Below are 18,422 nucleotides of genomic sequence, written 5' to 3' on the forward strand. Positions count from 1 at the left end.
TGTTGTAGGTGTGATGCGTGGGTTGGAGTTGAGTGGGGATAGAGGAGGAGGGGTTGCTACCGCTGACCACCCCTCGGGTTCTGCCAAGAGAGGTCTGGAGAAATCCACAGTATAATAGGATACTATATTCATATTATTCTCATGACGTATTTTTTTTGCCAACATGACGAATATGGCCCAACGCCACAGCTCATTGGCTACAGGGAAAATGCTGCATTAACTCATTCTGCGCCGTCGCTTAATCCACGAGATGGCGCTAGTACGCCACCGCTGTAAGTCAATGGGGGGACTGCGAGATTTGCGAGTCCTTAAAATATATCTTAAATGATAGCTATGGGTCTAATACACCCGTCGATTATCAGTGAGTTGCTTCTAGTCAACATGTACGAAACGGATTGTTTTTTCATCAGTACATTTCCGTTTTATAGCCTTTTGAATATGAGTATAACTTTGGGTGCTTCTGAGTAATTCCAGAGAAAGACGTGATAATAGCGTTTTAGTGGAATACACTAAACACGTTGTAATTTTCCGCCTGATTATCGAATCTTCCTGAAATCAACGCTAGATCATCATTATTATCCTTCCTCGCGCCCCCCCCCCCCCCCCCCCCCCCCTCCTGCACCCGACGGAAAACAGCCACACATACAGACACAGAGACAGCGTCGATCGGGGTAGAAATAAATATCAGATCAACGATCAAATTTATATATAGTCTTCTTACCTTGTATCTGATGTAATGCAAAATAAATAATCCAATTATCTGATCGCCATTCCAAATACTGCTCCTGGAGGACCGTACCACATTACCGACCGTTTCACAATGACGGGCGGGCGGGGTTACTGTTTCAATGCATCGTTGTATCTGCCTACCTCGCCTGAGCACCTAAACCCCGCCCGCACGGCTCGGATTGTCCCAGAAAAGAAACTACACCATTCCCAGTGGAGTGCAATACCCGCTGGAAGGCGTAGGCGGCGGTGTTTGCCCTTTTGCGAGCTCAGACCCATTCCCAACGATAACATCAGGCTGGATGGATGAAAATGAATGGATATCACTAATAAAAGAAATAACGATTTCTTAACGAGTTAACTCGACTATCATCGTGACTGGCACTGAATGAGTTAATATAGCAGCTTTTATCCAAAGCGCTTTACAATTTTGTTACTCACATTTTTACCTATTCACTCACACTGATGGCGGAAACTACCATGCAAGGTGCCAACCTGCTCATCGGGAGCAGTTAGGGGTTAAGTGTTGACGTGCTGCCCGGGAGGAGCGGGAATTTAACTGAGAACCTTCCGATTGCCAGACGACTGCTCTATCCTCCCGAGCCACTGTCGCTCAGGGTGTTATTTAATGACCAACACCTGCTATTTGATTAAAACCACCTGTGATTCGCAACCAAGATGTTTGTGATCGAATACTACGAATAGCCATATATTATATATAGCTATATACACATACATATATTATATAATATGCATACCATATTACATCTATATAGTAACTTATTATACTGTGGATTTAGAGGTGTGGCCAGCAGTAACAACCCCCTCCACTATGCCCACTCAACTCCAACACACATCTCTTAAAAAATAAAAGATGTAAACAAGGTGCAACACCAAGGGGGGCACTGTTGCCTAGAGGTGGCTGTTTGACAGCATGACTGCTGAGAACACACATCGCCTGCTGATGCATCAAGTACGCCTCGTGTTTCTTCCAAGGATTCAAAAAAACTGTACGTCACTTCCTCTTACTTCTTTCAAGTGTCTTTACGTCTTGTAAAGCACAATGCACTGCAACTCTGTAGGAAATGTGCAATACAGCCGAAATAATGCTTGCTTGTTAGATATGAGAGAGAGAGAGAGAGAGAGATAGAGAGAGAGAGAGAGAGAGAGAGAGAGAGAGAGAGAGAGAGAGAGAGAGAGAGAGAGAGAGAGAGAGAGAGAGAGAGAGAGAGAGAGAGAGAGAGAGAGGTTGACTTGTGTGTATTTCTGACAAGGGGATAGGGTTGCATGATACACAGATACTAGAAAAGTATTGCAAAACCCAGCCATTAAAAATGGTCCAATACTCCATTTTATTAATATACATACTTTTAGAATAATAGCCGTATTTTCTATGAGTTGAGTGGATGCGTGACCAGAGCAGTGTGTTTTTTGGTTTACTTTATTTGTTCAAGGGGGACAGTGTACATTAATAAAACATTTTACAGATGTAAATGCACCCAATTTTAGCCAAAAGGCTAATTTCCATTGGCAGTCCCCCTGCCAGAAGGTACAGGCTAAAATCCTGTGTAAAAAAAGGGTTAGCAATAAAAACAGAATAAAATCAAGATACATAACATTAGAATAAAAACACAACAAAAGCACATAGACATAGTAGAGATACAACAGGTCACAATACAGTCATGGACACAAGGACAGAGCACATCATGACATATTAAGAGACCCAGACATAGAGTGTGTGTGTGTGTGTGTGTGTGTGTTGGAGAGAGAGCATGCTTTGCGTCGTGGGCGTGTCAACAGTGTCGACACTGTTTATAAACAATGTGTTAATATTGTGTTAATGTGTAGATGATGTTCCGTCATCTAATATTATATTACATTACTTTTCCTGATATTTTAGGTTTTCGCCGTGGTGTCGTTTTAGAACTGGCATCGCGACAGTTAGGCTGGTATCGGTATCGAAGTCGAAACATTGGTATCGTGTAGGGCTGTCTTAAATACTTCGAAGCTTCGATGGGCATGGGATTCTAATAGGAAAATAAAATGTGAATATATTAAAAAAATATAAAAATATTCTATCCCCCCCCCCCCCCCCTGCAAAATCAACTCTGCCTCTCTTTGTTAACTACAACAAGCAATGCCGTTTGTTATTTAAGATGAGGTCGGACTCGGGATTTGTGTTCATTGTGCTGCTTTTATAAAGCCTCAAATAACGGCTTACAATATTTCATGAAAGCAAAGTGTTTCGTTTGTCTAAGATTTTAAAAGGTTTAAACTTTACAGCACTGACAATAGTATTTTTTATAGTGTCCCGACCCATATAAAAACATGTCTTCATAAAAAATTAAGTACTATTAAATACATATAAATATTTATATAATTGTTTGCTTTATAGACGAAGGTTGCAACATAATTATGTAATCTAATGTTGTTGGCTGTGTAACGGAGAGCGACTCATTATTCATTTAATTAATTAATCCAATCCACTTTATTTATAGAGCACATTTAGAAACAACAAAGTTGAACAAAGTGCTGTACAAGTCCCACGACATAAAAAAAATAAAAAAATTCGAATGCCAAATTATTTTCCGAAGGTCGGCCCTAGTATGGTGACAACACTACAAGGGGACATTCCTGGTACCTTTTCCAGCTTCTTGGTCTTGATGTCGACTTCCTGCTGCAGTGAGCTGTAGGTCTCCTTCAGCTCCAGCATCTCCTCATCACGACACTCCACCTTCTGCTGCATCTCCCTCTCGCGCCGTTTCTACATCACACACACACACGCACGCACACACACACACACACACACACACACACACACACACACACACACACACACACACACACACACACACACACACACACACACACACACACACACACACACACACACACACACACACACACACACACACACACACACACACACACACACACACACACACACACACACACACACACACACACACACACACACACACACACACACACACACACACACACACACACCTCAGAGAACCGTGGCAGGGATGTATTCTGTCATCACACCGCACGAGTCACTACCGGGAAGTGAAGGAGTCTCCCGGCAGAAGATATTTTTTTTATTAAAATTGTTTTATTTTATTTTTCGCCTGATTTTTTTTCAATTTTTCTCCCCATCCCAATTTTTGTCATTATGCCAATTCCCCCCCTCCCCTACCTGGTTGTTGTGCGCATGTTCCTCCTACTGGTCGGTACAAGGGAACCCTGAAGTCCACCACATGCTTCCTCCGACACATGTGGAGACAGCCAGTGGCTCTCTTCTCACCTGGCAGCGAGGACTCTCATTGGTGAAGCGTAACGCGTGGGAGGTCACGCTGCCTTCACCATTTCCTGCCTTTCGCTGAGCAGGCGCCCAGACCTGACCTGTAGGCGTCGCTGTCCACAACGCCAGATTACCACCCACGACTTCCCTCCACCTAACTCAGCCAAGCGAGTTAGTATGACGACCGGCCCAAGCCGCAGGGCAATGCTGACTCTGGGAGTCGAGACCGCAGCCTCTTGCATTGGTGACGAGCGCAATCTCCGCTACGCCACCCGACCGCCTCCTCGGCAGAAGATCTTAGCAGCTAATGAAAGATAACAATCATCACACCATCTCCTCTCCATCTAACGGTGTGAATCATTTCACCCTCAGATAGGAATTTTCTATCTTATTTATTTACTTCCGGGGTCCATTCAATGACAAGACGTCTAGGCTGTTGCTTCGTCTAAAAAGCGTTTTCTTTCTCGTGATCTTCCAAGATTAGCCGCTAGATTTGTCACTGGTGATAGTTATGGAACTCACCATTGTTTCCTATATAATAAGGTTGGGTGGTCCTCTCTGGCAGAGAGACGTAAGTTGCATTGGAATCTGTTTCTTTATAAAGCTTCTTTATTGGAATGGACCACTGGACCCTGTCGTACACGATCCAGTGATTGTCTTATGTCTTACTTGATGTTTCTGTATTTATTAACGCACTATGACACTTGATGTTTCTGTATTTATTAACACACTATGACACTTGATGTTTCATTATGTATTAACGCACTATGACACTTGATGTTTCTGTATGTATTATTAACGCACTATGACACTTGATGTTTCTGTATTTATTAATGCAATATGACACTTAATTTCTGTATTTATTAACACACTATGACACTTGATGTTTCATTATTTATTAACGCACTATGACACTTGATGTTGCTGTATTTATTAACGCACTGACACTTGATGTTTCTGTATTTATTAACGCACTATTGTTACGTTCTGGTTGCTGACGGCTGTCTGGAACCACCCACCATTCTGTCATCTGTCACTTGGCTACTGTCACCTGTCTCCCCTGTCACTTAGTGCTGTCACTTAGGGCTTGGGTCCTGATTGGCTGTCACGGGTGTGTGTGTGGAATGTTAGAATGTGGTGTCTATTTAACCTTCCTATCTTCTGCTTGATCTCCGTCAGGTCTTCATTATAGCGTTCGGAGATAACGCGGGCGGTTCCGGTTCTGGACCACCACTAAGCTCCATTATATTGATTCCCTCTTTCTTCCTGCCACTCGGCAATGTATCCTAGTATTACTCTTTGTGTTCTTTACTATTAAAACGAACCTACTTAAGAGTACACGCTCTCCGTCTCCTTGATTGCATACCACAATTGGAACTCACCTACCTCCATCCTGACAGAAGACCTGACTATCATCAGAGTTCCATGGATGCAATCATGGAGATGCTCCAGGCACAAAGGAGTGCGCTGGAGCGAATGGACGGACATCAACAACTTGTCAGCGCCGAGCTGGTTCGGCTGGGCGGGCTCCTCAGCTCGTCGCAGGAGACGGCGCACTCTGCGTTGCTCACAGCCCAGAAGGCGCAAGTCGAGGTGGCCGGGGTAAGAACAACGTGGCAGAGGCAGCGTCGGGAGAAGCAACGTTCGGCGGCGAGGAGAGTCTGGGAGCTTTTGGGCACCAGGAGCGGACCCAGGAGCCACGGCTATCCCCACCGGGCCGCTACACGGGATCACCGGAGGGATGCAGGGAGTTCATCACCCAGTGTTCACTCGTGTTCCAGCTGCATCCACGTTCATTCCCCTCTTCCAGATCCCAGGTCGCATACATCATCACCCTCCTCACCGGTCGAGCACTCTCCTGGGCTACGGCCGAATGGGAGAGCGGGGCGTCAATCTGCAACAGTGTGGGCGCCTTTACCGGGGAGTTGAGAAGAGTCTTCGACACTTCCCGAGTACTCTCGATCTTCGAGGCCGGTGGGCGGCTTCTCGCCTGCCGGCAGGGCCTCCGCACTGTCTCAGATTACGCCATTGATTTCCGGATCGTGGCTCGGGAGGCAGCTTGGCCGGAAATTCCCTGTGTTGTCTTGTTTGTCCAGGGGCTCTCCGCACGGATGAGGGACGAGCTCGCCGTACGTGAGATCCCGGAGCAGCTGGAAGTGCTCATCAACACGGCCATTTGGATGGACAACCGACATCGGGAGAGAGAAAGGGAGCGTGAAGCTACTACCCAGGTACGTGTCCCTTCTCCTCCCGGTGTTGATAACTTCCTGCATTACACAAGTGGGCCACTGGGTGATGAATCCATGCAGCTTGGGGCGCTGTCGCTCTCGGACGAGGAGCGGCGGCTCTTCATTGAGGAGCGACGCTGTTTCCGGTGCGGCCGCACCGGTCATCAATTCGGCAGCTGTCGGGACCAGGCCGGCTCGACTCGGCGCCAGTCGGGAAGGGGAGGTGCTCCGCCGGGTCCTGAGAAAGCACCAGCAGGTGGGCTCACCTCAGCACTACCTACGGACACACGTACTTTTCTGGAGGTGGCGGTTAACTGTGGGGGTGACGTTAGGGGAACTAAGGCTCTCATTGACTCAGGGGCGGCGGGCAATTTTATACACTTGGGGTTGGTGAGGGAATGGGGGATCCCGGTCGAGGAGTTGGAGGTTCCTATCCCCATCTACGCCCTGGACGGTCAGCCCCTGGGCAGTGGGAGCGTCACTCAACGCACTGTTCCTGTACACATCCAGGTGGCGGGTGGTGGGTGGGAGTGGGTACAATTGTTTGTTATTGTCTCCCCCTATTCTGTTGTGGTGTTGGGTCATCCCTGGTTGGCTTCTTGCAGACATCATATTAATTGGGGCACGGGCGAACTTTCAACGGAGGTCGACGTGAAGTCGGTCTTCGGCGAGTTTGCCCATTCCCTCCCCCCCCCCTCTTCTCTTTTGTCTCCTCCTTCTCTCTCCAGGATGGTGGGGAGCGTCGCAGATTCTGTCATACCCTCTAATCCCGATTTGATAGGGGTTCCTAAGATCTATTGGGACCTGGCGGACGTTTTTAGCAAAACGTGTGCTAAAGCACTACCGCCTCATAGATCATACGACTGTCCCATTAATCTCCTACCCGGTACCTCCCCGCCCCGCGGGCGTATGTTCTCTCTCTCACGCCCCGAGACCGTGGCCATGAACACCTACATTGAGGAGGCATTGCTTGCGGGGCACATACGTCCTTCCACATCCCCTGCCGGCACTGGCTTCTTTTTTGTTGGTAAAAAGGATGGGGGTCAGCGTCCGTGCATTGATTATAGGGGATTGAATGACGTTTCCATCAAGAACCGATATCCATTACCTCTCGCAGGTCTTTTCTAAACTTGACTTATGTAATGCATACAATCTGGTCAGGATTAGGGAAGGAGACGAGTGGAAGACTGCATTTAATACGCCTAATGGTCACTATGAGTATTTGGTCATGCCCTTTGGTTTGGCTAATGCTCCGGCAGTCTTCCAAGCCCTGGTTAACGACGTTCTGCGAGATTTGATTTTGGGTGTCGGTGTTTGTTTACTTAGATGATATCCTAATCTTTTCTTGCGATATGGTGCAACACCAACTGCACGTTCGAGAGGTGCTAGACCGTCTCCTCAAGCATCAACTATTCGTTAAGGCTGAGTAGTGTGTGTTTCACACTGATACCGTTTCCTTCCTGGGCTTTGTGTTGACGAAGGGTGATCTTCGCATGGATCCAGCCAAGGTGAGTGCAGTCTTGGACTGGCCACAGCCTTCGTCGCTCAAGGGGTTACAACGTTTTTTGGGCTTTGCAAATTTTTACAGGCGCTTTATTCGCACCTTTAGCGCCTTAGCCAATCTGTTAACAGCTCTCACTAAGTCCTCTCTCCCTGGCTTTGAATGGTCGCCTAGGGCGGAGTTGGCCTTCTGCGATCTCAAGCGTCGGTTTACCTCCGCCCCTGTATTGGTCCGCCACGATGCAGAGGTTCCGTTCATTGTGGAGGTGGATGCTTCTGACATTGCGGTGGGGGGGGGTGCTCTCTCAGAGGTGCTTAAAGGATGGGAAAGTGCACCCGTGTGCCTTTTTTTCTTGCCGTCTGTCGTCAGCCGAGCGTAACTACGACGTGGGTAATCGGGAGTTGTTGGCAATCAAGTTGGCACTGGAGGAATGGAGACATTGGTTAGAGGGGGCGGCACATCCTTTCATTGTTTGGACTGATCATAAGAACTTGGCTTACATCCAAGGGGCTAAACGATTTAACGCTCACCAGGCCAGGTGGGCGTTATTCTTCACACGATTTCGATTTTCCATCTCCTATAGGCCCGGTTCCAAGAACATCAAACCTGACGCGTTATCGCGCCAGTTTGATCTTCCTGGTCGGGAGGAGAAGCCCCATCCCATTATTCCACCGGCCTTGATTTTGGCACCCGTGTCTTGGGGCATAGATAAGGTGGTAAGGTTGGCGCTGACACGGGAGCCCGATCCTGGTGGGGGCCCTCCGGGGCGGTCGTATGTGCCCAAGGTGGCACACTCACGCTTGCTGCAGTGGGCACATGCCTCATCCCTCACCAGCCACCCTGGGGCCACCAGGACCCTGCAATTTATCCGTAGGAGGTTCTGGTGGTCAACAGTGGAGGGGGATACACGTTCCTTTGTGGCGGCCTGTCCGCCGTGCACTGGCAGGTCTCCTCCGGCCGCTTCCTATTCCTAAACGGCCCTGGTCGCACATATCCCTGGACTTTATTTCTGGCCTCCCCCTTTCGGACGGGTTCACCGCCATTTTGGTGGTGGTGGACCGGTTCTCTAAGGCGGCTCACTTTATTCCCCTCCCCAAGCTTCCCTCGGCCCGAGAGACGGCTGATCTGGTGATACAGCATGTCTTTCGGGTCCACGTGGATATCGTGTCGGACCGGGGTCCTCAGTTCGCCTCCAGGTTCTGGAAAGCGTTTGCCGCCGGTCTCTGCGCCTCCGTCAGCCTTTCATCTGGGTTCCATCCGCAGTCGAACGGGCAGACGGAGCGCGTCAACCAGGACATGGAGGGGGTCTTGAGGTGTTATGTTGCCGGTTGCCCGGCAACGTGGAGTAGGAGGTTGGCCTGGGCTGAGTACGCGCATAATACCCTCCTCTCCTCCTCTACCGGTATGTCTCCCTTTCAGTGTCGATATGGTTTTCAACCTCCTCTGTTTCCCGAGCAGGAGCAGGAGGCGGAGGTGCCCTCGGCCCAGGCACATGTGGCCCGCTGCCGCAGGACGTGGAAGCGGGTCCGGACGGCGCTGCAGAAGGTTTCTGTTAGAACCCAGCGGCAGGCTAACCGCAAACGCCGTCCGGCTCCGGTTTACCGTCCTGGGCAGCGGGTTTGGCTTTCCACCCGGGATCTCCCTCTCCGGGTGGAATCCAGGAAGCTGGCTCCTCGCTTTATAGGGCCCTTTAAAGTGGTGCGTCGGGTGAATCCTGTGGCTTACAGGCTACGGCTTCCAAGCTCAATGAGGGTTCATCCGACGTTTCATGTGTCCCTGTTGAAGCCATTCCTCTCATCACCCTTGGCCCCGCCACTGCCTACGATTCCTCCGCCTCGGTTTATTGGTGGTCAGCCCATTTACACGGTGCGGAGGATACTGGGTTGTAGGGGGAGGGGTAGGGGGTTTCAGTTCTTGGTGGATTGGGAGGGGTACGGGATAGAAGAGCGTTCTTGGGTGCCTCAAAGGGACATTTTAGATCCCAGCCTGATCGTTGATTTCCGGCGGCTGAATCCCGAGGCCCCCAGGTGAACGTCTGGTGCCGTTCGTCGGGGGAGGGTACTGTTACGTTCTGGTTGCTGACGGCTGTCTGGAACCACCCACCATTCTGTCATCTGTCACTTGGCTACTGTCACCTGTCTCCCCTGTCACTTAGTGCTGTCACTTAGGGCTTGGGTCCTGATTGGCTGTCACGGGGGTGTGTGTGGAATGTTAGAATGTGGTGTCTATTTAATCTTCCTATCTTCTGCTTGATCTCCGTCAGGTCTTCATTATAGCGTTCGGAGATAACGCGGGCGGTTCCGGTTCTGGACCACCAAAAGCTCCATTATATTTATTCCCTCTTTCTTCCTGCCACTCGGCAATGTATCCTAGTATTACTCTTTGTGTTCTTTATTTTTAAAACTAACCTACTTAAGAGTACACCCTCTCCGTCTCCTTGATTGCATACCACAATTGGAACTCACCTACCTCCATCCTGACACACTATGACACTTGATGTTTCTTTCTTTATTAACACACTATGACACTTGATGTTTCTGTATTTATTAACACACTATGACACTTGATGTTTCTGTATTTATTAACGCACTATGACACTTGATGTTTCTGTATTTATTAACACACTATGACACTTGATGTTTCATTATTTATTAACGCACTATGACACTTGATGTTGCTGTATTTATTAACGCACTGACACTTGATGTTTCTGTATTTATTAACGCACTATGACACTTGATGTTTCTTTATTTATTAACACACTATGACACTTGATGTTTCTGTATTTATTAACGCACTATGACACTTGATGTTTCTGTATTTATTTTTAATTTTTTTATTGATCTTTTTTCCCCCTCCATTTTCCTCCGATTTTCTCCCATCCCAATGTTAGTCGTTATGCCAATTCCCAATCCCCTTCCTGGTCGCTGCGCACTTACCCCCCACAGTCGGTCTGGGAGAGTGGAGGCTACCACGTGCTTCCTCCGACACACGTCCAGCCAATCAACCGCTTCTTTTCACCTGGCAGCGCGGATTCTCCCCGAGAGGGCGTAGCGTGTGGAAGGATCACACTATCCCACTCAGGTCCTATCCGCGCTTAGCAGGCGCCCCGACCGAACTGTAGGAGTCGCTGTTTACAACGACCCGGACCCACCCCGCCAGCTTCTCCCACCCGCTAATACTGCCAATTGTATTAGTGTGAACGGCCAGCCAAGCTGGTGATAACCCCGGAGCTGTGAGCTGGATTGGAACAGGCGAATCCAGCCGCTCCGGGGTTGGTGACGAACGCAATCTCCGTCACGCCACCTGACCGCCCGATGTTTCTGTATTTATTAACGCACTATGACACTTGATGTTTCTGTATTTATTAACGCACTATGACACTTGCTGTTTCTGTATTTATTAACGCACTATGACACTTGATGTTTCTGTATTTATTAACGCACTATGACACTTGATGTTTCTGTATTTATTATCGCACTATGACACTTGATGTTTCTGTATTTATTAACACACTATGACACTTAATGTTTCTGTATTTATTAACGCACTATGACACTTGATGTTTCTGTATTTATTAACGCACTATGACACTTGATGTTTCTGTATTTATTAACACACTATGACACTTGATGTTTCTGTATTTATTAACGCACTATGACACTTGATGTTTCTGTATTTATTAACGCACTATGACACTTGATGTTTCTGTATGTATTAACGCACTATGACACTTGATGTTTCTGTATTTATTAATGCACTATGACACTTGATGTTTCTGTATTTATTAATGCACTATGACACTTGATGTTTCTGTATTTATTAACGCACTATGACACTTTATGTTTCTGTATGTATTAACACACTATGACACTTGATGTTTTTGTATTTATTAACACACTATGACACTTGTGATGAATAAAGAGTGAATGAGCAGGGAGGAGAAGGGAGACCTCTACCTGCTCAGCGATCTCCTGTCTCTTCTGCTCCAGGATCTTCTGCTGCTCATTGGTGTGGTCCACGATGTTCTTGCCTCCCATCAGGAGCTTGCTCTCCATCGCCTGAACCAAAACACAACACTGGTTAGGAGTGGCATCATTAGAACAAGCCTTTATTTGTCATGCAGATTAACACATACATGCGAGATGGCCGTCACACAGGAACACACACACATGCATTGGGTCGCCGATAAAGTCTCTCTGCACTTGACCCATCCCCCCCCCCCCCCCCCCCCCCCCAAGGGCAGCCGGGAACAGACATGGGCTGCGGCGTGGGGGCACACATGGGGACCAATCCAAGTCTCCTGTCTGTCTTCGTCAGGGACGCAACAGCGTTAGCAATCTGTTCCGCATGTTTTTCTGGGTTTCTCTCTATTTCTGGAGGGAAAACCCTTGCGAGCACGGGGGGGAGAACATGCAAACTCTACACAGAAAGGCCCGGGAGATCAGCAACCTGGTACCCAAGCGGGAATCGAACCCAGGACCTTCTAGCTGTGAGCCACATTGAGCTGCATTAGCCACAGTGAGTATGTTTACGCGCACATTAATATTCTGATGATATTGGTAATACTTAGTCCAGTATTCCATCCACGAGTTTTGAGTAAACGTTTGAGAAACCCTAATTATGATAGGTGGATCAAGCAATTTTTCCTAACTGGTCACTGCACCTCATCAAAGGGTTAACGGTTAAACGTTCTAGGCCTAAACAGATGGATAGCATTATGTGATCTAATTAAGTCAACTGAATAAGAGTATTATCATGGAAACATAATTCACACAGACAAGCAAAACCCCACACAGTAAACAGGATAGCACTCACAAATGCGTCAGTATGGCGGCTAATATCTGTATATCCAGTGTATCTTCTTATTCCAACCTTCTCATAACGAGGCTTATTTGGGTCATTTTAAACGGTATGTGATGTTTACCAATGTGCCGAACCATAAAGCCCAATACTTGAAATTCCTAAATATTCCTGGGATATTGGTATGTGTGACGAGTGACGACACAGTCATCGTCTCTGTACCCTGCCTCGGAAGTTCGCCCGTCACCCCAGCAGAATTTGAACGCATGTTTATGAGGATTTGGGATCTTCATACATTTGTCTTTCTCTCTCTGGAAATCAAAGTAGGTCTCACTTGCATTGGAATTATGAAGTTCATGTAACTATGACCATATTTCTGCAGCTGCAGCCATATTGCGCCCCTGTGCATCGCCAGCCTGGCCTTGCGTGCTGCTACATTTTTGTGTGCAGGTGAAAGGTGGTGAAAGGTGGTGGAACGGCGTGGTACCGCATGGCATGAACACTGCACCCCTGGTTAGGCCTAATAACGTCGGCTTGTGTGCCTATTTGTGAGCTCAGGCGTGATGGAATTCAAGTTCAAGTTTTTATTGATCACGTAAGCAAGCTACACATGGCGTAGGCTACATGGGAGTGAGATTCATTGTTCTTGTATGCTCTCTCTCGTATTATTGTTATAGGCTATTGTCAAGAAAGGAAGTACATTATTTTCAATCGGCTTTAATTCATAGCCTTAAGATAATTTATATAGGCTACCTAATACCGACATCAAAATAGATTGTATGCCTCTACAAATCATATTATACCAGGTTGTTTGTGAGGTAATTAGGTAGGGCTAGTGCGTCTACGTTTTAACAGTACACAGGATGGTGCAAGGTGTAGGCTATATCTCTTTGTGGATTTCTTGTCCAGCAGGGTTTATTTGCGCATGCAATATCCAGTTGTAATAACAATAGTTGCTATTAGATACTGTCTGGTATACTAATAATGGGTAAGACAATTAACTTCTGAAGCATGAATAAGGAACTGTCCTATACATATAATAGGCATATATATAGTAACACAAATCCCGTTAACAATTGTGTGTATTGAGCTGTACTGTATTGTACCCATTCTGCAAAAGTTTTCAATCAATCAATTCAATCAATCACAGTGGAAAAAACTGCACTACACTGCATAGCTAGCTAGCTTGCTAACGTTACTTGGCATTGCCCCCTATGGCTTGTGAAACATAGCTTATCTTGCGACTTTGGGTCATTGAAAAGCGCTATACAAAATAAATGAATTATTATTATTTATTGTTAATCATGCCTATAGGCTTAAATATCACCTAACCGAGCTTACCTGATGCTTGGATTATGGATACAACTGTGTCTTTTAAATCTTTGCGCCAGTGCGTCTTTTAAATCTGACCAATGAGAGAACAGTTTGGTCGTGCGTGGCGTTTGTTTACAAGTTTCGGTTTCATTGATTAATTGATTGATTGAAAATTGTATTAACAGATTGCAGAATGGGTACAGTACAGTACAGCTCAATACACACAATTGTTAAGGGGATGCAGACCAGAGAAAGACTTTCCTCTTGTTTACATCAGGGTCCCCCATTTTCAATTCATCATAACATATATGACATACATGACATGACATACAGATAGACAGTACTGCTACATCTAGCCATTTATGACATATCAGATTTACAAATACAGTACTGTTTGTGATACAAAAAGAGTCTAAAACGAGAGTATACACATTTGACGTAGAAACTGTACATTGGAGGTGGTTGGGTAGGTGGGGTGGGGGGGTTGGGTGGGGGGGAAATGTACATTGGAGGTGGTTGGGTGGGGCGTTGGGGGGGAGGGTTGGGTATGCGGGGGGGGGGGGGGGAAGAAACTGTACAACTGTACAAGCAAAACTGTACATTGGAATATCGACGAGACCATACTTGGTTCCAGGAAGAGGGTCTCGTGTATTCTTGCCGTCGTGACTCTGAATCAGATTGACGGAAATCCATCGTAGGACGGAGCGCTTTAATCACTGTGCTAGTAGGAGACGACGCGTCAACAAGCACAATATATGAAGCTTACGAATGGAAAGAGATCCATGGAAGCAGAGTGATGGCTTGCTATGGGAGATTAACACGGGCGAGCACTAACGGCTGGAGAACCCCAGAACTATTAGGAATGTCTGACCACTAAATGTGTCCACCAAAACCTACACGGACTACGCCGTATGACCAGTTAGGATACCTTGTGTGTGTGGTAACACCAAAGCCTTTGATATGATGTTTATCAATTGATTTTATCATTCACTACAACTAAAAGGAAGATACATTGTTATAATTTGGCTGTGTGTAATGGTGCATAACAGTGTATAATGGTATATAATGGTGTAACTGTATACTGAAACTGGTGCATAATAGTGTATAATGAGTCATGTTTCCAATACAGCTGGGCAATTCCCTGCTCAACCAATAGGATTAGTTGGTCAAAGTTCTTACTGGAGGTTAACGATTAGTCAATTAACCATCGACATCCCACATGTAAACATCTTAATATCCCGTTTACTCTTGGGTTTTGAGCAAGTTCCATTTTCCATGGTAATGCTCTTTCTGCTGACTTGTCATACAGAACTTGTAAGTCGCTTTGGATAAGCGTCAGCTAAATGACTAAATGTAATGCCTATTTTTTTTTTCTTATCTACTTTTTCTCCCCATTTTTCAATTTTTTCTCCCGTCCCCAATTTCGTATTGTCCAATTCTATCCTCCCCTGTCTCAAATGCTGTTAGGCCATGCCTCCCACAAGCCGGCTGCAATGTGGACGAAGCCTTGCATCATGTGTCCCCACCGGTACTCGAGGAGGCAGCCGTCGCATCTTTTCACCTGCACAGCGCGATCTCTCAGCGGCGAGGGTCTGCGTGGGAGGGACACGCCGCCCTCGTCGCTTTTTGATTCTACTGCGCAGGCGTACCAACCGACCTGTAGGAGTCGCTGTCCACAACGTCCGATCCCCACCCACCAGCTTCCCACCCCCTAATACTGCCAATTGTATTAGTATGAACGACCAGCCAAGCTGGTAGCAACGCCGAGAGCTGGGCTCGAACCCAGCATCTCCTATGTTGGTGGCGAGAGACTTGCCCACTGCACCACCTAGCCGCCATGCCCATAGTTTGTTTAGGCTACTCGAAGCCTTTTGAGTTAAGTCACCTATCGGGGTCTACAGGTAACCAGCATATTTAACACTGTATCCTGTCTATGGCCTTAACTGGGATATTAGCAAGTATCCAGAATATTAATGTGTAAATGTGTGTGTTTTAGCACAGGAAACCCCAATAGTCAGGAATGTCAAGATGATTGAAATAGATAAGAAGCAATGTGGGCTTGTGTTGATATCTTACACTCATCACTACACGTATTGAATTGGATGAAATTACATTCTGAAAGGGCTTCGATCGGGTTTAGCCTGGAAGATTTACCTTGACTTTGGCAGAAAGCATGTCTCCAGCCTCCCTCTCCCTCCTCAAGTCCTCCATCTTCCTCTCCTTCTGCTTGAGCAGCCGCAGCTTCTCCTCGGCCACCAGACTGTGGTCCTCCATGATGGCCTTCCACTCCCTCTCCAGCTTCTCCTGCTGCTCCCTCCAATAGTCCCCTTTCTCAGCCCCCTCCGCACCTTTGTCCTCCTGGTCCTCCTCATCGTCGTCCTCCTCCGTCTCCCCGTCCTCCTCCTCGCCGTCTCCCCCATCCCTTCTCCTATGCCTCCTCTTCTTCTTCATCCCGGACTGTTTCTCCAGCTGCTCCTTCAGCCTCTTGATCTCCTCCTGGAACTCCCGGAGCAGGGTGTCATTAGGGTCGTCGTTGACACGTGGCTTGTTCTTGATGTTCTTGGCCCGGTTGGAGTAGCGCAGCATGGTCAGGGTCTCCTCCACGTTGTAGGACGCCGGGCCGATGTTGGCCACCATCACGGTGCGGGCGTTGCCCCCCAGGGAGTCCTGGAGGAGGCGCGTGAGCTTGGAGTCCCGGTAGGGGATGTGGGTGCTCCTGCCGTCCACCAGGGCCAAGATCACATTCCCCAGAGCAGAGAGAGACAGGTTGATCTTGGTGGCCTCCTTGAGCCGCTCTCCCTCAGCGCCGGTCTTGGTCTGCCTCTCGCTGCCGGCCAGGTCGACCAGGTTCAGTTTGCCCACGCGGATGTGGTTCTCCCCGTCGACGCCCAGCTCGCTGCACTTGATGGTGGTGACGAAGATGGCGTGAGAGCGCGAGCTGTGCTCGTTCATGTTGGTGGAGCCCACCGAGCGTTTCTGGTTGCTCGCGTTCATGACGTGTTCGATCTCCTGCACGCTCTTGGTGCCAAAGGAGGAGAGGTTTTTGACGTACACGCCTGTGTCGGGCCTCTCCTTCAACTCCAGTCGGCGCGTCTGGTCCTTGGAGAGCAAGTCCCTGATCTCCTCCTGATAGATCTCCAGATACGACGCCCTCACCAGGTACTGCTGGTTCTGGGAGCGCGAGATGTGCATGAAGATGTGTTTGAAGGAGTTGGGGATGACGCCTCGCCTCTCGGGGTCGTTGCGCACGCCCTCCATGGTGTACGTCTTCCCCGTGCCCGTCTGCCCGTAGGCGAAGATGGTTCCGTTGAAGCCCAGCAGGACTGAATCCACCAGGGGTCTGAAGGTTTCATCGTAGAGATCCACTTGTTTGGAGTTCGAGTCGTAAACGGAGTCGAAGGTGAAGACTTTCGGGTGGTCATTGTCCCGTGACACCCGGGAGTTCCGGACGGCGACTTGGCCTAATTTCACGTCGACCAAGACAACTCGGTTGAAGTTGGACGCCCATTCCTTCTCGTTCATGGGCCGACAGCGGACCACCACCTTGACTGTCTCGGCGCTCCTGCTCTTGGACATGGCGAGGACCGGCAGACAACCTTCCCGTCCCTGTGCTTTGTCCCCACAGCGCTCTCCTGGAGCTTCAGTCCCGGCACAATGAGTCTTCAGATGTCCACATCAGAACCTGTAAGACGAGACAGAATCGATGATCATTTCCTACCTGTAATGGCGTTGTTGTCATGGTGGCACATCATCTTGAAACTGACACATAGATTTCAGACTCACTGACACAAAGCAACCGACTGACACCAACTCTAATCATTCAGGGTTGAAGAGTGTCGCCCTAAATGATTTTTATTCCGCAGATGTGAACAGGCCCGGACTGGCCATCGGGAGCACCGGGAGCTTCCCCGGTGGCCTGGCCTGCACAAAAAAATTTAAAGATTATCTTTTTTTTCAATTTCTTTAAATTTTTATTTTTTTGTCAGGCCATTGTTTCTAGTTGCGGTGGCGCAATAGTTAGATAAACTAGGTGGGTGAGGATCAACCAGGATTTCACTGTCTGCGACAGAGTTGGAGAACTATCTATCTGACTCTCTCCCTCTCGCGGCTCACACACACACAAATGGAGCTGCACTGCCGCATGTGATTGGTGGAGGCGGGACCAGGCGATACAACTGATTGACAGCGGAGACGGCGAATGGAATGGCACTGTGCAGAATAACAGCCTCAGGTAGTGAGGGACTCGGAAGAGATAAGAGCGAAAGTCAATTAATGTTGATGTCAAGATGCTTGTCGATGTGCTAATAGCCTGGAGCCAGCTAACGTTAGCTTGCTGAGGCTATTAGCACATCGACAAGCTGCTGGAGCCAGCTAACGTTAGCTTGCTGAGGCTATTAGCACATCGACAAGCTGCTGGAGCCAGCTAACATTAGCTTGCTGAGGCTATTAGCACATCGACAAGCTGCATGCAAATACATCCATTACCGGATCTATAGAAGTGGAATTAGGTAATGGGACAATCGCCCTCACGGGGACAGGAGAGAAA

The 18,422-nt window shown here is 48.0% G+C and overlaps 1 protein-coding gene across 1 annotated transcript in view; it reads right to left on the bottom strand.

Annotated features, from left to right (window-relative positions):
* The window catches only part of LOC311228464 (uncharacterized protein), a gene marked incomplete at both ends in the record, with an annotated part of 59,268 nt that extends 41,816 nt beyond the window's left edge, over nt 1-17,452 (bottom strand). The window contains 3 exons of the mRNA XM_084314369.1: nt 3,368-3,490; nt 11,719-11,820; nt 16,031-17,452. Of these exons, the coding sequence (XP_084170495.1) occupies nt 3,368-3,490; nt 11,719-11,820; nt 16,031-17,452 (1,647 nt within the window). The remainder of the gene's footprint in view (nt 1-3,367; nt 3,491-11,718; nt 11,821-16,030) is intronic.
* Nucleotides 17,453-18,422: the final 970 nt, after the last annotated feature.

Source organism: Notolepis coatsorum (assembly GCF_963971535.1).
Source record: "Notolepis coatsorum genome assembly, chromosome: 5".
Classification (NCBI taxonomy): domain Eukaryota; kingdom Metazoa; phylum Chordata; class Actinopteri; order Aulopiformes; family Paralepididae; genus Notolepis; species Notolepis coatsorum.